The sequence below is a fragment of the Uloborus diversus genome, chromosome 2 (genome assembly GCF_026930045.1).
Source record: "Uloborus diversus isolate 005 chromosome 2, Udiv.v.3.1, whole genome shotgun sequence".
NCBI lineage: Eukaryota > Metazoa > Arthropoda > Arachnida > Araneae > Uloboridae > Uloborus > Uloborus diversus.
In genome coordinates this window covers 11,050,937-11,074,624 of record NC_072732.1, presented here as the reverse complement: position 1 = coordinate 11,074,624, position 23,688 = coordinate 11,050,937, and the positions used below count along the sequence as shown (strand labels likewise).

General features: G+C 31.0%; 1 protein-coding gene across 1 annotated transcript in view; it reads right to left on the bottom strand.

The window, feature by feature from the left end:
• Positions 1-2,702: 2,702 nt before the first annotated feature.
• Positions 2,703-23,688, bottom strand: part of LOC129216862 (putative tRNA (cytidine(32)/guanosine(34)-2'-O)-methyltransferase) — a 43,675-nt gene continuing 22,689 nt past the window's right edge. Inside the window, exons 6-10 of the mRNA XM_054851077.1 lie at positions 19,934-19,987; positions 19,725-19,827; positions 16,885-16,968; positions 7,584-7,684; positions 2,703-3,076 (exon numbers count right to left, since the gene is read on the bottom strand). Coding sequence (XP_054707052.1) covers positions 2,768-3,076; positions 7,584-7,684; positions 16,885-16,968; positions 19,725-19,827; positions 19,934-19,987 — 651 coding nt within the window. The 3' untranslated portion in view covers positions 2,703-2,767. The remainder of the gene's footprint in view (positions 3,077-7,583; positions 7,685-16,884; positions 16,969-19,724; positions 19,828-19,933; positions 19,988-23,688) is intronic.

The following is a 23,688-nucleotide window of genomic DNA, read 5'->3' as shown; positions in this document are numbered from 1 at the left end:
AGACGAGGACTTTATGCAAGCGGAAGAGAGTTACTATCGATCAGCAAGGATTCAGTGGGCAAAGTCCAGCAGGCAAAAGCCTCTCACAGACCAGAAACCGACGACACAAATGACCACGCCCAAGCCCGAAACAACTACACCAAATCGGGATGGTATTTTGCTCTACACCTGGTTTCCATGGCTCCAAGGATATTCCAACCAATCGGAACATCCGAAATTTTTTATCAAATTTGAAGACACGTCACAGCTGCCGACACACGGAGGTACGTAACATCACGTTCAAAGTTTTTTTTCCTTCATTTTTTTTTTTTTTTGAGCAATGAAGATTTTATTAGTTTAACTTTACTGTGGCTTTTTATTCGCTTTGCGATTGGTAGATAGTGAGTCGGGTGCTAAATCTTCATTTTGGTGCTCCAGCCTCTACTTTACATTCGGAGAAAAGGGACCTGTTCTCATTTCAGCATCAAAAAAATTGTTCAACTTGTTTTATAAGCATTTTTAGGGGAGCCCATCGGGGGGGGGGGGGGGTCATGGGCAGACTACGCCGTTGAAATTTTTTAGGGAAGGGGGTTTTTGAAGGGGTATTTTTCTCATTTTGGGGCTCTTGCTTTTGGGGGGTCTTTGTGACATTTGGGGGGGGGCACCTTTGCTCTTGGGGGGGGAGGGGATGGCACCCCTGACATTTTCAAGCTCGCATTTAAATATAGAAGTGCTCACTATCTCGAGTTTGGTTAGGAAAGTAAGTTTAAAGGCATTTAGTAAGGCAAAAGTTGAGTGAATAATGGTTGTCTTTGTCAATTCTCCTTACCAATAAATAATTGTTGTGTTATAAATCACGCAATTGAATTTTTTTTTTTTTTGTCATTTTCACCTTCTCAATCAAGATGAATTTAGATTCAATATTTTCCCTTTTATTTTTCAGTTGGAACTTGGCATGAAATAACACTGTCTAAGAAAAGAGAACGGACAGAAAATGGAACTACAGGAGGAACACATGCTTTGTATGTAACAATTTCCAAAGGCAGCAGCTTTGCCAAATCAGCAGTAGCGATTATTTTTGCGAGCATCGTGTACATAGCGGCAACAATTTTCATAATGCTATGAAATTTAAGATGTTCCACATAATCATTCATATTTCATTTTCTTTTGAGGGCACTGTATTTTAAATCTAATGCAGCTTGTAAAATAAAATACCTCAAATAAAATTCATCATTTAAAAATATTTAAAGTTTTTCTTTCACTTGAAATACGTTAAACAATTTCAGTTCGATTTTAAATAATTTGATGAAAAAATATTTCGGAACATTTCATTTTATTTTGTATTAAAACATAATTTTAAGACACAAACGCAACAATTCAGTTTTTCAAGTTTTACATAATTTAAAATATGTCATCTTTGTTTTATTGCTAGACTAATATAGACCATTAAAACCAAAACAAGCATTTGTATGTACTGAAAATAAAAAGTGATTTTACTGCACTAAACTGTATAAAAACTTTTATTTAAAACAGGTCAAATGTAGATGGTTTGCAGAATAAGCATCAATAATGCTGCTAAGATTTAGATATGCTTCAGTTTGACAAACACAATTTTACAAAGTTTTTTTCCACAAAATAAAAGGATTTTCCTCAAGATTTATAGGAATCCAGTAGATTTTTAATAAAATTTGGGAGAAATGCTCAAAATTTAGGAAACTACTAGAAAAACCAGAAGAGTTGGCAGGTATGTATCATGTTTCACACAACGTAGTTAAATAAATTTCTTCTCCAACCAAGCTAACATTTTCTTGAGAATAGAATATGATAACGACACTCATATTCAATGTCACCACTTATTGAAATTTTCAACTTACATTTCATAAAACAAGTGTTAGGGAAACCTACACTCAGTTAACGAGAATTAACAGCAGAAGTAAACAAAGTAGTATGTGGCATTTTGCAGTGTCATTACTTGCTTGACAGTGGAATGATTGAAAACTGCACTGTTTTGCCTGAAAGCTTTTGGGGAAATAAAATATTTTTACTTTTGGGATTTCACTTGAAATTTAATTAAAAATCCATATTTAAAAACTAATTAGCTAACTCTGAAAGACAAGCATGTATCTGGCTGAAATGATATCAAGTTTTTAAAATACCAAAAATTTGTCTAACAAGCCTTCAAGCAATTCAAATAAAATAATTCAGTCAGCAAGGAAATCTTAAAAGTGGCAAATGTTGGCGACATAACAGCAACCCAGAAACAACTTTCCTATATGACTCCCTCTCAAAGTCTGGTTAATAACATTAGTGGACATCAAAAATTGAGGATGGGGAGGGGTCATGAATTGTAACAGTTTGTGACAAGAGGGGTAGTAATATCATGCTTTTTTACAACAATATGCTTATGCAAAAGAGCATGACATGTGACAAGGGGAGGGGGTAAGGTGAAGTGTGACACTTTGTTACAGAGAGGGGGAAGGGTGCAAATATGGTGGGGAAAAAATGTGACGTCATTCCTGAACAGACCTTCAGTTCAGTCACCAGCAACGGATTCTGCTAAGGCGAGTCAAAATTTTGGCTACTTTACGTTACAAAAGAATACAATAGGTAACAATAACAAGAGCTCTAACCACAGTTTCAGCTATTAAATGTGTGTAGGCTTAAGCGTCACATCAACATCCCAAGAGTTTTGAAGAAGGTAGGAGACTTTATTATTAGGATATTTTAAAGATACTTTACTTTATAAAAAATATTATCCACAAACATATACACGAAAAAGAATAGATGTTCAACCATCCTCATCCACCGCAGAAGCATCCAATGTCAGTTTCGTGAGACTGGGCAAGTCATCGGGACAGCTCTGGATAGAACTGCTTCCTTCCGATGCTTCCCCGACCAAACCGGACTTCAACCTGAGGTAGGCGTCGGCCTTGGCCTCCGCCAGGGGATCGGAACTCCCTTCGGATTGCATGCGAGAGACCCGAGTCTGTGGAGTGGCCAGTTTGTTCTCTCGCTTCAGCTTGACCGCTTCTTCGTAGGGTGGCTTGATGGGCTGTTGGGTCGGCGAGTGGTACACGTACTCCTTGTCTTCACTCAGCTGAAACAGGATTCAGAGGACATATCACATGAAACTACAGTCGAACCTCCATATATCGAACTTCCACATATCGAAATTTTCTATAAATCGAAATCCGAGCAAACTTCTATGTTCATTACATGGAAAAATTATTTCTATATATCGAAAAAACCTCTATATATCGAAAAAAAAATCGAGACATTCGTACATTTTTTTTCCACTTTAGACTGTTTGTCTCATGAAAAATGAAGGTTAGGGGAGAAAATTATGCTCACTAATGGTTGCTACGAAACACATAAGGAATCTGGGGTTGAGGGGTGTGTAGATAGGTTGTTGTTCCGTTCTGGAGTTCTTTAATTTCTTAATTGAAGTTTTAGTTGCAACCAGTAGCACTGTAGTTTCAAACTATCCCTTTTGTCTGTTGATTATCATTCCTAATCTTTTTAACTTCAGTAAAAATCATTCAAGTTAAGTAGATTAATTTTTTACTTTTCTCTCGGTTATATTGTCAAAACGAAAATCCCCTTATGTTGCGGATCAAGTTGAATTGCCGAAGAATGAAGATGTATGAAGGAGAAAAATGTGTAACTTCTGTTAATTTTTTAATTATTAATTTTCATTTAATCCGATGCTCGTATAAATTATAAATAGGGTTTCATACACGAAAATTAGCTTTAATTTTAATCTTTCATTAGACTTTTATGATAAAATAAGATCGTTTCCATATATCGAAATTTCTATGTATCGAATTTTCTTCTGGCAATTTGCTACTTCGATATATGGAGGTCCGACTGTATTTTCAGTAAACCAGGGTTCATACTCAATTTCAGAAATAAAATGAAGGACTTTTGGAGGAGTTTTGAAGAAGTAAAATGCGATTTTGAAGGAGTACTGATGGGCTGTCCTTAAATGGTGTTTCACTTTTATTCATCGTATTTGACCCCCTTCCCCTTTGTCACAAAATGTCACACCTTACTGCTCCTCGTCACATGTCATAATATAGTGTTGTAACAACTGTGTGATGTCACTTTTTATCACTCTTTCTCTTACCCTTGTCACAATTTCATGAACCCTCAAGTTATGACATCAAACATGGATGACCCTTTTTACATTGTCAGAACTGCGATTTACTAAACAATTGTTTTCATTAACACAATTGCTTAATATAGAACATCTACTTATATATTTTTAAATATTTCAATAATAATTAGACAAACTGACTTTTGCTGCTGAGAGTGTGGTGGAGGGAAAAGCAATAGTTATAAAACTTGAAAAAATAGCCAAGCACCATTTAAGCATGTTTTACTTCACTTGGGAAACGTCGTAGTCATCTAATAATATTTTCACCTTCAACTTTTATGATTCTTACTAGCCTGCGTGCCCGGCGTTGCACGGGCTACTTAAAAAATGAAAGAGCTGTTCAATTGATGTTTTTGTATTATTCTGACATCAGTTTCTAAAGCGCTAAGGAGTAAATAATTACGCGTAATGCAAGGTTTGCAAAACACCAGTAGAGCATATTTTTGGCAAAAACCTCTTTAACGTTAATCATAGTTATCAATGATACAAGTTATTAGTATTTTCAATTAGCATAAATGATGAAAATATATGCATTCTCAACTATAATATGTGCTCACTTTAAACTGAATTAAATCTGATAGAATATATCTAAAATATTTATGTACAATCACAATCAGCTTTTTACATAAAATGACACACACTTTTTTGTTGATTACGTGAAACTAAAGCACCAAGACTTATTAAATACCAATAAGCATTAATTTAATATCAAGCCATCAGATTCCAATTAAGCTTTAGTTAAAAGCCTTAAAAACAATCTTTTTTGTTCACCTCTGTTTCTCTTAAAGAAATCCAAACAATTTTAATTTAACGTGTTCTTTTAACGATACAAACTGTATTGCAAAAATCGAAACAGGAAGGAAAAAGAGAGTTATTACAATTCGAAAACTCACCCATGTGACGGAAAAAAGTCCAACAAAATTGGGTACATCCTAAATGTACCCAAATATGAGGCCGGTGAATGATAAACTTACACTTCAATCAATAAACATTACTAAAAAAACATTTTTCATATGCTGAAAAGAGTTAAAATTTTGAATGTGAAAAAATAAGAAAGGACAGACGATAAATGTCTGAATAGAGCAACCAATTTTAAACTAATTAAAAATGAAATTCTAGATGGAAACGTTGTTTTAAGATTTGGACAGCAGCCAAAAAAATCTCTTTTGACACAATTATTAGAATTTTATTTGCTCACCCATATGCAAAATGGCAACAGGAAAGAAATAAAAATTCCTGAATAGCGTTATGTTAATTAACGTTTTAATTAATATCTCCGCTAATTAAAGTCGTACAATTATGAGATTGGTCCTATTGTTTTCTTTGGAAAATTTCGAATTGATCGGTATCTCGTTTGACTCCCGATTCGCAGTGGTTCTCGAGAAGATCGATCTTCAGACAGACAGACAGACAGACGGACGCGAACAGATTTTAATATTATAGTGGATGCTCAATTTGTAAATCACATCTTTATGAAAAAAATAAATATACAAAACTACTACATTAAAATCGCCCTTATGCCTTGGCCCTTGTGATGAAGGTAAGTTGTGTGAACTGAAGTATTTTAAGTTACTGTTATAGAAGAAGACAATGGAGTCTTGAAATAAAAAAGAAGGAGTTTTGAAAGAGTTCAAACCAAAATGAAGGAGTTTGAAGGGCCCTTCAAAAAAATTTCCTAAATGAAGAAGTTTTGAAGGAGCGTACGAACCCTGGTAAACTTTAGACTTTCAGATAAAAACCATTATCAGTAAATTTAAGATTTATCAAAGAATTTTTTAAAAAATGAAGCAGGAAGAAGTAAAGGGACGTAAGTGGATTTTTTAAAGGTTTGAGTAAAATATGTGCAAAATTAAAACTCTAGCTGAATTTCATAGAAAGGTTCTTTTAAATCACGGTTTCTTAATTTCTTTGATCAGTGGGACCCTTTTTTATGTCTACCTTCTTCATGGAACCCGTGTGTTTCCTCCAATAGTGTAGTTTTAAATGCTACATTTGGAAAATGGTTTTCAGTCGAACCTCGTTACCACGACAACTTTGGTCCTGTCAAAAAAGTGTCGTCATAGCCGGAGCGACGTCATAACCGGAATAGTTTAAAAAATTCATGATTAAACATTAGTTTACCGTAAAATTAAATTTATTGAAGAAATTAATACTGTTTACATGTTTAGAGTATAAAATTAATCCAGAGTATAAAATTAATTTAAATATCCCATTTTTTTTATTTTAGAGTTATTTTTCCATAATTTCTTCTCAATTCTCAAAACAACACACACACACCAAATGTATTTGAATAAACTTTGGTTTGCCGTAGGTATAATAATGAAGTCAGATGTTGGTGTGAAAGAATACATAAAATTGAGGTATTTACTGGTTTTGAGTTCAAAGGTATTAAAAATCATGATTTGACAAGTAATTCTGTGAGAGAAAAAGTGTATGTATGTATGCACTAGAGCAGCCAGGAATGCCTTTTGGAGGGTTTTTTTTTAATCAAAACGGCCTTTTCATATGCATAAACTACTGTGTTAGAACTTGATATATATTTAACTAATTTATGCTAATTTATGTTTAAACCAATGGCTCTGGGGGGTGTTTTCACCCCCCCCCCCCTTCACTGCGCCATTGGGTATTTCAATCAAATAAGTTAATTTTGAAATTATGGATTTCTTTTCCAGCTTGTAAAAATAAAACATTACAGAAACCTCAAGGTATTTTCTTGGCAAAAATGAGAAACTCTAGACAAGAGAAATCATTTTAGACATCGAACCAATTTGTGAGTTTAGACAAATTCAAAGCTTTAATCATGAGGGACAAGTGTGTTTGAAGTTTCTACAAGATTCTCAGAGCACAAACACTACGTATCAGAAAACTAACCAGCTCTATGAGTCGACTGCAAAACTCAGTGCTCCATAAAATAAGAGTTCAATATCATCACTTAATATTAATTATAAGAATATGTATAACATCAGTACAGTTGAACCTCATCTATACAGACTAACCGAGACTAAAGGTAATCTAGATAAATGGAAATTCTAATAATGAGTAAAAAATTTTTTTATTAGTAATTTTTATGATTTATATTTTTAAGATCCTTTTCTTTTTCTATTGAGACTTTTACTATTATAAAATAAGGTTTAGAATTCTTTAATTTATTTTTATTTTAATTAACTTCACCTAATATGCTTGCTGGTGCTTTTGTGCACACTTGAGTTTTTATTTTCCTAAACATTTTATAAACTGAAGTTTTCCCAACTACAACTTATATTTATATTTCATAAAATATATCATTTACTATTACAGCTAACTTCGAAGTCTTTTCTGCAATCCTAAAGGTAATGTCAATAAATAAGTAAATGGTAACAATAACAAAACAACCAAACTTCTGACAAAAATAAGGTTTTTGAATCAAAAATGTTATAAATGTCAGCATACGCCAGACAATATGCCATACCTGTAGTGGATAGCATCTATCTGAATCATAGGCACTTAAATCTCCACAGGCAATGAATGGGACAATGACTCGATTCACACCCGTCAGTTGATTAAAATCATCTACAAAATAAGAGTAAATTCATGTTGGGTATCAAATGAAGCATAACTTACATTAAAATAAAATATAACCAATAAAATTTAACACTTCAAAGATTTATGCTGAATAATCTCACAAAACGATATATTTGTACAATAATAAACTGAAAATTTTGACATTTGTACACTCTTTTTGTTCTTAATTTTGAATTAGATAGGGACACGGGGTAAAATGGGTATAGTTGCATTTTTCTTGATTTTATTCTACTAGACAACATTTTTGGAAAATAAAAAAATATGATGAAAATGTTTACATATCTGGCAACATTATGACTTGGAGGAAAAAAATCTAGCAACTCATTTACCCGGCTTAGCAACAATTTTATTTTTCACAACGCAAAATAATGTGTTTATAGTGAGTGATAAACTTCTTCCGAGAAAAATTTACAGGAAAAGTTTCGGAAGTTTTTTATTTGGATTTGATAGAAGAAGATATTTTCTAACAGAAAACTTTTAAAAAAATAAGTAAATTTTAATATTAACAAAAACTTTATAGTACTTTTAGTTGCACGGGGTAAAATGGGTATAGCCAACATTTTCGAGTTTACGACATCGAATACACGAAGATTAACCTAAATTATCTTTGCGAGACAGTTGTGTGATATTGCTTATGTTTTAAACTAAAAGAATGTTTTTTAAACGTTTTATAAATAAGTACTTAAGTACTCGGCATTTATTTGTTTTTTTTTTAAAATTATTTTAATTACTATAACTTATGCCAATTAGTACTTAAAAATATTATATATTTAGATTATTATCGATATAGTTCATGATTACTGTAGGTTAGTAATTTACTGTAGGTTTATGGTGTATATGGTTCATTGCTACAAATTATGAAACATAGTACGTATTTATAGCTAATATGCCGTCTTTTTTAATTTCCTTTTAAAACCAACCATGCCTAGAACATAATCTAAGTACAGCCTCAGAATCCTTACACCTCATAGCAAAGTTGTACTGAATAACTAAATTATCCTGCTGTATCTCTTGCTCCACAACCATTTTCTAGCACTGGTAAGACTGAAACATTTGCAAAAAAAAAAAAAAAGTAAGAGGGTACAAAGGTGGAAGAAGTTTTAATTACAGAGCAGGTGGCTGCAAGATTGTACTTGTACACTGAAGAACAATCAAGAGACACAGACAAAAGCAAGAAAATAAATAAATAAAAGAACATTAACAATAACTGATAAAATAGCGAATGAAGTAGAAATGAAAACTAGTGGTTCTCCTAGTTGTTAAACCCAGCCATTGGGGATTGGGCCGTGGTTAAATTTGTGGAAGAAGTCGATTCACGAATTCATAGTTTTAATTACTGAAATCTCAGCTGAAGGTGATTATACTGAGAAGTTTGCTACAAAATCATCTGCCGTATTATCCTATGTGCTACCCAAGAAAGATGACATTGATGTTGTGCAGGCATCACAATGTTGTAAAAATACTACCTCAGCCAAACCGCAAGTCTTTGCCAATACACCTTTTGTTCATAAATTTGGTTCAGTAAACATTTGTTGTGGTTGTTTTGGATTAAAGTTTTTATTCTCCAATGCAAACAAACTCAATCTTTTAAAATTTTCTCCATTAGTTAACAGTGTAGTTCAACTTTAAACAGCATATACCCATTTATGTAAGTTTTCATTTGTTTTACAAAGAACAGTTTCATATGGTTGGTTGTTTTTTTTTTTTTTTTTTTTGTTTTAATGGCGCAAGAGCTTTTCAAGGCTATACTGTGCCAATTATATTATATATATATTATTATATTATACCAAATATATTAATATTATTTCAATACCTTCACAAGTTTTTTAGTGATGCTAGGCATCACATACAAAACTCAAAGGTTGTACTTACATAATAACTTCACTTTTTTAACAGAAATGAAGTGAAAATAAATGAAAATTTTAGGGACATTAATGACCAAGTTCAAAATATTAGGAATTTTAGAACAGTTTTCAACAAATTAGGAATTTTAAGGACAACTACTGCCCCTCTTAATGTTTAGAAAAATCTTTAGTTACAAGGAAAAGCAGCAGTCGCAAAATAAATTAATTAAAAGGTTTTTTGGATACTTGATTCCTTACTATGAGACTAATTGAAGTGAAAATCAAAATGAAAATATAAAAGCTATGCTGCAGGCCCGTGAAAGTTTTAATTGAACAATACAGATAGCGACATAGCAATTATACTTATTAAGTATTAATGTCATTATTGCAACTGGTTTCTCAACAAAAATTAAGATTAGATAACAAAACATTGGCTATTTGGTATACTGCATATTCAGCAGACAAACCAAATATTTGTTTCAGCCGAACACTTTAATATTCAGCAGCCGAATTGCAAACAAATTGAAAAGTTTGACAATTTTTAAACAAACATATTTTTCATACGTGGAATGATAGTCACAATATAGTAAGTACCACAGTACAAAATGAATTCAAATTGTTATTTATTTATTTTATTGCATTCAAAGTAATTTTAATGTAAGAGAAAACACTCAGATTCAATTTTAAATTTTGATGCTTTTTAATTTTTCTTAATTCTTATGATACATTACATTAGCTTTACTATTCCAAATTCATTCAAATATGGCACTGTAACCAAAAAAAAAAATAAATAAATAAATAAATAAATAAATAAAATAAAAATTTTTTTTAAAAAAATCATTAAGTTAAACAGCAATTTCATATAAGTTAAATACCTTACCCCTTAATATTAAATACCTTAGTGCATAAAAAGTAAAATTAGACATAACAACGTCACATAGCAAAAATTGCAGATTACTGAGACATGTGTTTGGGGGTTACAAAGAAGGCCTATTTCAATGCAAAATAAATGAATTTTTGGATGAAAAGACATCGAACAAATGTACAATCAATTTATTACTACTTTACTTGAACTGCAAATTTTTCAAATAAAGTATGCAGCTAAAAAAAAAGGAAAATACTTGGACATTAAACTTTGCAGTACTTTAGTTTGTAAACTGTTACACCGTATGAAAGCTTAAATATTGTTTAGAAACACCCTAATTAAAATCAATCATTAAAATCAAAGTTTAATAATCCTTTGCACTTAGAGAGGAAAAAATATATCTGGCAAAATTTGAATTTAATTACTCAATTTTAATCAAAAAATTATTTATTAGTTACCAAAAAGATTAACATAGCAGAAAATCACTCGAAAAAACTAATTTGTAATGATATTTTAGGCAATTTGGGTTTACATTTGTATGTAAGGTCAGGGGCTTGCACGGGGGGGGGGGGGGACACACACACCTGTTGGCTGGGCTCGAGCCTGAAGGGGTTCTGAGATTTTTAAAAGGAGGGGTGAAATGTATGCAGAGAGGTAAAGGTAAACAATATGGAGGGGCCTGTAAAAGTCATTTGTAACAGGTCCTAAAATTTCTGTGCATGCCCCTGTGTAAGGTAAATGCAAGATTCTTTATTAATGACAAAACAGGTTGCATTGTTGTTAGTTATCGAATCAGGAAAAAAACTAATTACAGTCGACTTGCGCTACAACGCAATTCGACTTACGCGAAATGGCTATATATATATATATATCGGGAGTTTTTCACGCGTACACGTTTTTTCGAGCAAACGTGAATTCCTCGCCTGCAACACGAAAATTTTCATTAAGAAATCACTGGTCGTAAGTATCGTCTTCAATATTGGCTACTAATATTGGTTTTGTGATTCATGAGTTTATATTGAATAATGTAGGTTTTTAATAAATGCAGGATAATATCAGTTATTTATGTGGAAAATGTTGACATACACTTAAGAAATGTTTTTAAGCAGTGTGAAGGGTGTTTACAAGTGTCTAAAATAAATGTTGATGTTTATCAAAAAGTCGTAAGCATACCCTTTACTACCACGCAAAATTTCGACTTAAGTGAGGGGTCTTGAAATGCATCCCTCGCGTAAGTCGGGACTCGACTCTATCCATTTATGCAGAATTGCAGACAAACATAAACCAAATTAACCATTTACAATATTAATTTGATTTTGCTTTTGGAATGATATATTTTAAAAATTATGCTCAGTATAAATAAATTTAGGATGTTGAATGGAAATGAATTTACGCTTCCCGAAATAGATCAATATGATTTTATTTTTGATTGGCATAAAATTCAATATGACAGTTAAATTTTTTACACAAATATTCAACCGAATACCTGAATATTTAGTATTTGGGAAAATAAAGTATTTGGTGCATCTCTAATTAAGAGAAATTAATCAAAGGAGAAACCCCCCCCCCCCCTGAAAACACAAAATGGTTCACTCTTGACCCTGTATATGAAAGACAGATTCATATCAGCCACATAGTTGATGATCATGCCACAAGTTATTTACGATAAGCAGTCAGTACAATCAGCTCACAAAGAGCTTAAAACTGATTAATTTGAGCTTCCATAATGAAAACATAATAACAATATAGTTAGATTCGTTAGATGGCCAAGGAGGTGAATTACAGACATTATATTTTTGAATTTTGCCAGTAAAATGTACAACACAAAATAAAGTCTTACAACACTTTACAACAAACTAGGGGTAAATCAAAATGGAAGATATGCTTCTGTTTTGAAAAAGTGGAACTCAATATTTTTATTTAAAAAATCCACAATAAAATAACTAAAGATTTGAGGATAATTATCTCAAAAATTATGAAGAACAATTTTTTCTTTTGGTAGTTTTGAAAAAAATTGAGAGTTTTATAGGAAATCCAGTGGTGTAGTGGTAGTGTTTCATTTTTGCAAGCTGCAGACCCGGGTTTTGATTTCCAGGTTGGTCATGGTAGTACCAACCTGGTACTTAGGCTTCCTTCCCTTCGGTGGGTTGATGAAATAAGTACCAAGCATGCTTGGAAACTGAACACTAGGGGGGAGGTGAGGGGGGGGGGGGGTCCCGCATTTGGCTAACATCAGCCTTTGCACCCCAGAGCCTTTGCTCACAAAAGCTGAGATGGGCACAGAGGGCCTTGGCCCCTGTGGGCTGTTGAAATACCGAGTTTTGTTTAGGAGTTTTAGGAAAACTACAATGACTCTGACCCTAGGAAGAATGCAGGGTAATATATATATTTTTAAATTTAAATGGCATTTTGTTTGATTAAAATAATTTTCTTTCATAAAAACAAACTAAAATAAAGGTAACAGTTTTTTATACACAACACTGTAAATACCCAGTCAATAATGCAAATGCAAACAAAATAATTTTTGTTGGAAAGTGAATAACTATTTTAAAGCACTTCGTTTAAAAAGGGGATATATTCTGGAACATGGCAGAGTTGGACGACCATATGACTTTACAAATTTTTTAAGAAATATTTTTCAAATGAAGTTTTGTAAAAACACATACAATATAAAAAATAACTCTTATTTATTTACAAATTTGAACATGAACGCTAGTCAGGCAGCCTTTTTCACTCCTAATTTCTTAAAAATGCTAGGCACAAACACCAAAGGTTGAAAACAAGATCTGCAAACGTGAAAAAGTGAAGATAAATAGTAGGGACAAAATTAACAACACAGATGGAAGGTTTTACTATAAAAATGGCAGACTGAGTGAGATTTGGATTTGTCAAGAGGACTTTTAGCATTTAGGATAAAAAATGGTTTAAATCAAAGAAAATTTTTATAAACTGATTAACTTTGCTTAACTAACTTTAGTCTTTAACAGGGTTCATACTCAATTTCAGAAATAAAATGAAGGAGTTTTGGAGGAGTTTTGAAGGAGCGAAATGAAATTTTGAAGGAGTACTAATGGGCTGTCCTTAAATGATGTCACACTTTTTTTTCAACGTGTTTCATCCCCTTCACCTTTGTCGCTAAGTGTCACACTCAATCTTACTCCTCCTCTTGTCACATATCATATTTTAAAAAACATATTGTTATAATAACTGCATGATGTTACTTTTTTTCCACCCTCTCTCTTCCCCTTGTCACAATTTCATGAACCTCTCTCCCCTCTCAAGGCATGACATCACTTATGGATGACTCATTTTACAATATCATAACCGCGATTTGCCAAACAATTGCATTTTTTACCACAATCACTTAATATTGCACATCTGCTTATGTATTTTTAAATATTTAAATAATAATTAGACAAACTGACTTTTGCCACTGAGAGTGGGTTGGAGGGAAAAGCAATAATCATTTAATTTGAAAAAATAGTCAAGCACCATTTGAGCATGGTTTACTTAATTTGTGAAGTGTCTTAAAAATCTAATAATATTTTCACCTTCAACTTTTACAATTTCTATGATCAATTTGTAAATCACATCTTTGTGAGGAAAAAAAATATACGAAATTACTACATTAAAACCGCCCTTGTGGCAAAGATAAGTTGTCGATGGAAGTATAGTCTTGAACTAAGAAAGAAGGAGTTTTGAAGGAGTTCAAACCAAAATGAAGGAGTTTGAAGGGCCCTTCAAAAAAAATTTCCTAAATGAAGGAGAATTGGAAGAGTTTTGAAGGAGCATACGAATCCTGCTTTAAGCTAGACTATAACTTTAGTTAGATATACCCATCAAATTAAAACTAAAGTCAAGCTGAAGTATAATCAAAAAACATCTAAGATTTGAAACAATGTTCTAAAACTAAAATGAAAAATACTGCCAGTTATTCACAGAAAAAAGAATACAAGCTGCCATGTGCAGGGTTGGTAAAAACACCGGTTTTTTCAAAAAAACCAAAAAAACTGGTTTTTTGGTTTAAACCAGGTTTTTTTTTTTTGGTTTAAACCAGGTTTTTTTTTGGTTTAAATACTATTTGCGAGAAAAACAATTAATTTTTGGAAGGTAATTAAGGTTCCATGTAATTAACAGTTATTCAATAGTCACATTATACCTAATTTCTTGATTAATTAAAGAGATAAGAACAAAATCTTGTAACTAAATTAAATAATTAAAATAGCTTTCTGCGGGGAAATATTGATTGAAATGTTTGACTTTAGTAACATATTAGTATGCATGGATATATAGACCTTTTATGATACGAAATACTTCAAGAAGTGGTTGTGATGCAAGTTAAGATAAAATATAATGAAGATCCAAGAAAAAAACTTTATAAAACCAACATAATATGAATAATTATCGAATAAAGGTAAAAGTTATATTTTTAAGCATAATCTTTTCAAAAGAACAACTTTCATATTTTTTCTTTCTGATCTTACATATTGCTGATTTTTATATACACAATGTCGCAAATATTGAAGTAAAGCAAAATGTACAACAGTACGTGATTGAATGTCGAAAAATCGATTGCTGTTGTACTGACAAAGTTTTAAAAAAAAGTGCTGCTCTATATTCGACTCCGTTCTTATTTTGGAAAGACTTGGAAAAGATATCGACTATCACTAAAACAAAGAACCAAATCAAAAATACAAAAATTGGTGTAACATGGCTTAAATTACAGCTTATTTACTGGCATACATGTTGCATCTTTACATCATACATACATACATACATCATGCATACATGGTGCATTTAAAAAATATTAAATGCAAACTCTTTAGAACAAATAAATGTGTAGCAAATTCTATTTCAAGAAACTTTTTTTGCCAAAAATGTTATATCTTCTGCAACAGTGACTGAGTGGTGGAAAAGCCAGGAAAAAGAATTTGAAAAATGCAATGCAACCGTCTTTAAAAGTCTTCAACATTACTAAAACCAGCTTCAGAAAAGTGCAGTGCATATATTTTCGTCATTTAGATGTCATTCATAACTCAAAAATTGATTCGGCTCTGGAAAAGCTTCAAAACTTGCTTTTTGTTCAAAGTACTAAATAACATAAAAATAATATTAATTTATAACGTAATAGTTGCTATGTATTTATGCATATGTTATTGTGGTGTAAAGTTGATTTTATGTAATTGTAAAAAGATTTATACACATATTTACGAAATGAGTTGAATACATTACATATACAGGGTGTCCGAGAAGTCCTCGACACATAACAATGGTATTTTAGGTTAAATGTGTCAAGGACTGTTCACCTGCAGAACAAATCTTAATTTTTAGGTGCAAACAATTAAGTTAGACTGTTGATTACCTTACAAGTCAAAGTTAAAATTCCAGGAAAGTGCAAATAAATGGGCAAAAATGTCACACCCCTGCAACAGGAGTGAGCAATATAATGAATTGCATCTACAATAAAAGATTTAATCCTTAATAAATCTTAACTAATCATGCAAATTAAGCATAATGATGGAAGTTGACTGAAATCTGCTTTACGGCACATATATGAAATAAAAAATATATTAATATTTTTTTTCGATTAAAGCTTGTAATACATTTTGAAGAAGCAACTTTGCACTTTTAGTATTTATCTCTGCAACTTAGCTAGGAACTTAGCATAAATGGAATTTTACATTTTTCAATATGTGTGGGGAAATCAATGTAAACCTGTAAAATGGATTTTTTTTTTTGGCTTTTTCTTTAAAAAAACCATTTTTTAAAAAAACCGTATGGTTTTTAAAAAAAAAAAACAATTGATTTAAACCATGGTTTAAACCATGGTTTTAACCAATGTGGTTTAAACCAAACAACCCTGGTCATGTGGATATAGCAAAGAAGTTTAGAAATAAAAAAATTATGATAGTGGTTATATACTTGATTCAAGTTCCCCTAGCATTTTAACACAAAACAATAGTTTAAATTCAGAACAAGTAATTCTTATAAAAATCAATCTGCTTAACCCAACCGATCGTTAAACTTTGATTTAAAATTCTGAAAAAAAAAAATGTATAAATAATCTTAGCACAGTAACAGAAGATCAAACCACATTCATAGACACAGATTTACGAGAAAATGCAGACACGTGTTTTTTGGTTACAAGTAATCTCTTCTTCAATGTTATAGAAGTGAGCTTATGGACGAAAAGACATCCAAGAAGGTTTATTCCATTTCTAATCTTAGCACAATTAGAAGCAATAAAAATTACTTTTTTGTCTAAAAATTTTTCTCATTGTTCAGAAGTATGAAAAATGAAAAGAAGATTTATGCACAGGGCAGATCTATTCTTAAAAATAAAGTAATCAAGAAACAGCTGGTATTTAATGCTAGATATGCTAAAATAAAATTCAAAAGTGATATAAACTAAACAGATCTAACAAACAAAGACATGTATTGAAATGACTGAGATAGTAATAATAATAAAAAACTCTAACCATATTGCAAATCTAGTAAAGGATTCATCATGTTCGGTACATATCCGTCCGGAGGAGCATACCCTTCACACACAGCAAATGACTCTAAAATATTGAAATACAAAATTAAATTACTGAAATAAAATCAAAAACAAGTTCAACACAAGAAACAAAATCGGGCTGGATAAAACAAAATTACACAGTTAAAAAAAAAGACCTTTTCTTTCTATAAAGAATTTTTACTTTTTAAAGAAACAATGATCAAATCAATGCATCATGGATTCAGAAACACATATTGTTTTCTTTTCTTTCCTTTTTTCTTTAAAGATGTACTTCAATAACTGAAGGGGGGGGGGGAAACATTAGACAGTAAATAAGTAGTATAATTATCTTTAATTCACAAAGGTATTTTATTAATTTTAAGGAAAAATATTGAGGTAGAATTTACTTTTTTAAAAACAATCTTTTTCTTTTCTATCATATTGAATATGAATCATTTTTCTAAAACAATGTTGCTAATGAAAATGAAGGAACTATAAAGCACATTTAAAAATCAATAATAATAATAACCTGGCAAATAAGGTTTATTACTTCATTATAAATAACAGCTAAATATTTTTAACTCATAATTGAGGAGGTAAAAAAAAAGAAACTACATGGAAGAAAAGGCAAAAGGCTGTTTTATCTGATTTGAAAAGTGGTGAGCATTGGTAGTAAATCTGAACTGAGAAGAGAAAAAAGGTTAAATAAGAAAAAAGAGAAGAGAAAAAAGCAAAATGAAATGCTGAGGACAAATTAATATCAAGAGCAAGTGATAAAGCTGTAAGATAGGCAATTCTGAATGCTGAAAAAAGGGAAGAAAAAGTAACACACATGACGGAAGGGTAAAGTATTATAAATGACAATGAGTATTATGCATTCTTGAAAAAAAAAGGGGGGGGGGGTTTGATCATCCTTTATTCTTCCGTTGTAGTTATAATAATAACAATAATGTGTAAAATAAATAATATTGCATAAATGGTAACAAATGTAGATGAAAATTGGAATTAAGTTTAAATAGTTTGAGATAAAATTGTATATCTTTACTAATAATAAAGCTGAAAGTCTCTCTGTCCGGAGGATGTCTGGATCTCTGTGACGCGCATAGCGCCTAGATCGTTCTGTCGATTTTCATTGAAATTTGGCACAAAGTTAGCTTGTAGCATGGGGGTGTGCACCTCGAAGCAATTTTTCAAAAATTCGATTTTGTCTTTTTCTATTCCAATTTTAAGTCCATTTTTCACAGAAATTAATTAAAATAGGGATGAATTTGTTCGAAAATATTATCTTTATCTTTCTTTTTTTCTTTTCTTTTTAAATAACAAACCTGAAAATCTCTCTGTATGGATGTTTGGATCTCTGTGACGTGCATAACGCCTAGACCGTTCGGCCTATTTTCATGAAACTCGACACTAAGTTAGTTTGTAGCATGGGGGTGTACACCTTGAAACGATTTTTCGAAAATTCGATGTAGTTCTTTTTCTATTCCAATTTTAAAAACAAAATTCTCATAAGACGGACCAGTAAATTACGAAATTGTCATAACGTGGAACCGTAGCATGGGCACAAGCCAACTGGTGAGAAAATTCAACATACATTAGTTGTAAACATACAGGCGAACCAAAAGAAATTTAATTTTTCTAAAACGGGCAAAGCCGTGCGGGTACCACTAGTTAAAAATAAAGATACATTTCCAACATTAATTTATCATACATACAGTACAGAAACCACAGCACATTTTAAGGGGAAAATTGGAGATGCTATTTTTGGTCCAAAAGCAATGCAAATTTCATTAAAGGGTTGAATGAAGGGCAAACTAACACCATACTTGCCAACCTTCGAAGAAAAAAAAAACAGGAGACTCCACTAGAGGTATATAGGTGATTCACCAGCGACATATCTTCACAACATAATTATAATTGTGCTTTTAAATAACATGAATACTAAATTTTAAATTGAAATGGGGATTTTTCGCAGATGTAAGCTAATTGGTAGCAGCAAGAAAAACATACTGCAAAGGAAAAACCTAATAATAAGTAGTGAACTTGCTTAAAGTTCTGTACAGTCCCCAGTCTCTTCCAGAAAAGTAGCTACCAAAATTTAATTCCTAAAATCCGAAAAAAAAAATCAATATATAATGAAAATAATATATATAATAAGTAGGTATAGGGTAGCACATGTTAAAATAACTTCAAACTTTCCAAATAGTTGAAATATTTTCAAGATGCAAAAAGATTGAAATCAGCTGCAATTTTCGGCAGAGCACGTGCTTCACTGAACATGCAATGTAGAAAGCTTCCAAAAAATTAAGTTTTACTAACAAAGGTATTAGTTGGAAAAATTCTTATTCCCTGACATTGGTAGACTAGAAAGGGGCGCCATCTATTGAGAAGAAAGTGAAACTTTTTGATGATTGACTGAAAAAACGGGGAGAAAATCGGAAAAAAACGGGAAATCGGGAGATGGAAGCAAAAAAAGGGAGTCTCCCGTTAAAAACAGTAGAGTTGGCAAGTATGTAACACCAAATGGGGAGGGAAAATTTCCACTCCGTCAATTTCCAGTCGTCTTACAATGATGTTGTTCAGAGAGGGTACACTGTATTTTATTACTTTTTACGTCATTTTACTATTTTGTTTAGTTGAAATTTTACAACTCAAACTGGGATGGTTTATTTCTTTTTTTTTTCAGAGAGAGAGAGAGAGAGAGAGAAATCAACAGAAAGGAATTTTCAACAAAATATAATGATATAAAATACTGAATTAATTATAACAAGCCAGTTAGTACTGAATTTCTTCTCTGAATGTAAATATTGAGAGCAATACCTATACTTGAGTTCCTACTGCTGCGAGGTTTAGCCACAGTGACGTTTTCAAAAAATATTTTTAATTGTGAGTATAACAGAGTAACATCCTTCCCTCGAAATATCTGAAAGAAAATAATAAATAATAAATAATAAGATATTGAAACACGTTTGTCACAAATTTGCCAGTTTTGAGTGATGACAGGGAAGCAGAAAAGGAACTCAACTTACTTTTGCAACAAAAGTGCCACCCTTTTTCAAAACATGTGTTGTTATATTCAGAGCCTATACAGGAGAAAAGTATAACACACAATTAAAATAGAATAAAAGGCATATTTTTTAAAATATAAAAAATAAAAGAATCATGAAAAATATTTTTCATGATATGAAAGGCAGGTCATCAACAGAAAATAAAAACTGTTAACTTACTTACAAAAAAAGGTAATGATTTTAAAATCTGTTATAAATCATAGTCTTAATTTCCTTTAAATTTGCATTGATGGATTAATTGTAAAAAATTTATAATAAAGGTTATAAGAGAACCATAGAAAAAATCATTATTTTGAAAATAATAAATGCACAAAGTAAAACAATTGCATTGTTTTCATATTAAATATTCAAAGAATTTACAAATTTATTATAAATAAAACAATACAACTTCAGTCTCTTTCATCAAATGAAAAAAATAAATTTAATAAACATAAATAAATAAAACAAATGAACATCCTAGCCCACAGGTGAAAACTGCAAACATCACCTTCACAGTCCTTCCACAGTAAGTAAAAAAGGAACAGATTTTGAAACAGAAAAGGAACAGATAATAAATAACAATCAAGGAAAAAAACCATTAAAAGTTAAATATTTGGTGCTCATCCTAAATGTTTTATATTTTATTAAGAATTTTTTTTGAAGTAACATATGCTTACTACATTTAAAAGGATTTCTTTTTTTTATGAAATAAATTGATTTGTAATTTTGCTCGTTATTTATTATTGTTAATACTTGAGGAATTTGTAAAAATGTGACAAAACAAAGAGATACAAAAACTATATGAGTTTTTTTTCCTCAAACAAGCGAAATGACAAAAAAAAAAAAAAAAAAAAAAAAAACCAAAAATAATAAATTCAATTTTTTTAAAACAAACATCCCAGTTTCACTCTGAAAAACACGAACAACAACCTAGTACTAAATTCACTTTTTTAAAAACATAAATCGGTATTTAACAAATTAAGAATCATTAAGGAGAACAATGATCTATTTTTTGAAAAGTAGTGTTTGAATTCTTAAAAAAATAATAATAAAATTGTACATAGCAGTATTTAAGTACCCTGAAAATCTTACTTGTCAAGAAGGTAAAAGGATATTTGGTAGGTTAAGCTATGTTTAAGATTGGCAAAAAAGTTTCCACCTTTTCATTTCCAAAATCATTACAGAAAACTAAAATACTTTTTTTTAATTTCATGTAAATTTTGATATTATATAATGAATAGCCACAGTTGTAACATCTCAAAAACTGATATTCATTCTATTGATTTCAAAGATAGCACCTAGCCTCATGCTAATAAAACAACTAAATAAAAATGATACATTTGTTAGGCTTTTTGTTTTGGAGTCATTAATTTTTGAAAAAGCGAAAATTGGCCAAATTTTACAATTTTTATGTCCTTAAATTACAACAGCAATGAAACCTTTTGACACAGAGAGCCCAACCTGGTTGCTTTCTGTTCTGTTTTTTAAACTCTTTAAACTGATATAGTAGTGATTATAATAGTGTAAATTTATAATAGTGTAAATTTCAACTTTCTTCAAACAATTCCAAAAAATAAATAAATAAATAAATAAAGCTATTGAGTTATTTTGTAAGAAAAGTATTATAGACATCAACTGTCCCACTATGCATCAAATTTCACGATGTAATAAGATATGGCAGGTGGTTCATGCAGAAACTAAAAATTCTTTTATATATTGCAAATCAAAAACCTATGAGATGTGCAATGTACATTCAATCCACATGTTAAAACTATTGCTTTAAACTTAATAAGCAGTAAAATGCTTATCTTTGTGAGGAAAAAAGTAGAGATGGTACAAAGCGCAATATCGCCAAAGTGGCGAATTCCGAAGCTTTAGCGAACTCATGGTAAAGCATCGGCTGCTGTACATATTGAGCTTTTTACTTCGTATAACTAAAAACATAAAAAATGCATAATCAATTTAGCATGCAAATTGAACACATAAAAAGTTACTCCAGATGTTTTTATATTCTTAGTGCCATACAACATTTTTAGCTTACTGTCTCTTTTAATTAAATTCACTAATTATTTTTGTTTTGCACTGGTAGAATCAGAAAAACAAATATTTCTATTTTTTTTAATTGCAAATAAGTAATTTGAAGCATTATTTGGAACATTAAAAGCATGCTCAGCATTTAACTTTATGTTTATATTTAATAATACGTTTAATATATTTAATTTTGAAACTTTTCATTTGAAAAAGGATTAAATTAAAAACAAACTTTTCGTTCAAAGTAACAAATGGAATCAAAACTTCGTATCTTTCACTTGTCTTTTATAGTCTTGTATCTAGGTTCATTTTGCATATGATTTTCATTGTCAAGAGAACAAATATTCAGAGTTTAGATCAAAAGTGGATGTGCAAGGAATGGGAAACTCCCTCCAGTTTAAAATAATAAAAAATCAACTTTTGTCTACTTTTTGATAATTCTCTGGATACTTTCAAGTTAAAAAGAATATACTGTTAATTTGGAGTTTTTAGTTCCAAGAGGTGCACACACTTTTCAACTAAATATAAATTTTTAACATGTTTTATTATATGGTACAATCGAGCACAACTTAAAGGACAAGATTTTATACTATTACAATTGTAAAATAAATATTCATAACATAAATTATTATAAGCTGAAGCTGCTGAATCACATCTCAAGAATTGGTCAGGTCAAAGATTTACCCCATCTCTAGAAAAAAGCTGTGAGTAGAAAACATTTGATTCACCAAAACACTTGTTGCAAAATATTATATACAAGCTTTTCAGAACTACAGAACTTTTTTTTTTATGTGCAAGGTGTTTCTTATAACTCGAAAACAGTTGGCAACAAAGTTTTTCACATTTTTTTTTTAATTTAACATTTTACATGACATTCAGTGGCTGCATTGTAATTTAAATTGTTCTACAAAGGGTGTTTCCAGGAGTGATTGTGAGTTCATCAAAAAATACCTGAAAGTTTTAAAGCGAGAAGGGGGGGGGGTAATCTTTGGCCCCTATTACTTAAGTGCACCTTTGCCACAGTATTAAATAGTTCTGAGTCAAAATATTGTGTGTATATTTCATTAAATTTTTAATGGGTTACAAAGTTACTTTTGAGCTGGTGTTATACAAATTATCTTGGCATTTGTCCATCTTAAGGGATAGGTGTCCATCTTAAGGTTCTTGCAGGTATATTTGAAAATTGCGGAGGTTGAGAGATAAAAGCATAAAAAAAAACATAATTCCGGTATTTTCGGACATAAATATACCGGAAATACGTCCGAAAATACCGGAAATTCGGTAAAATACCGGAACACAATCCTCCCTGGGTGTTTCATTCAATTGGAATCTATATTTTATATTTTATATTTTATTTGAGTTCATTTATTTTAATTTAGGATCAGCAAAACAAAATGTTTCATTGAGAGAAATGATCATTTTTAATATGTCCTTCTGCCATTTTGAATCAAGGTTTTAAGGTCCCCAAAGCTGCTTGTGACACGTTTGTACTGTGCACTGAAACTCGAGAGGGAGCAATAGCTGAAGAAACCAAGTGTGAATGGTGTGTTAGTTTAAAAATAGAAATTTGACTTCAAAGAAGCGCCTCAATCTGGACATCCAGTTGAGTTTGATGAAGAACGATTACACAAAATTATGCACAAAAATAGTGTCAAAAAGGGAATTAGTAATTAGTTGTTAATTTGTATTGAAAAAACAAAACAAAA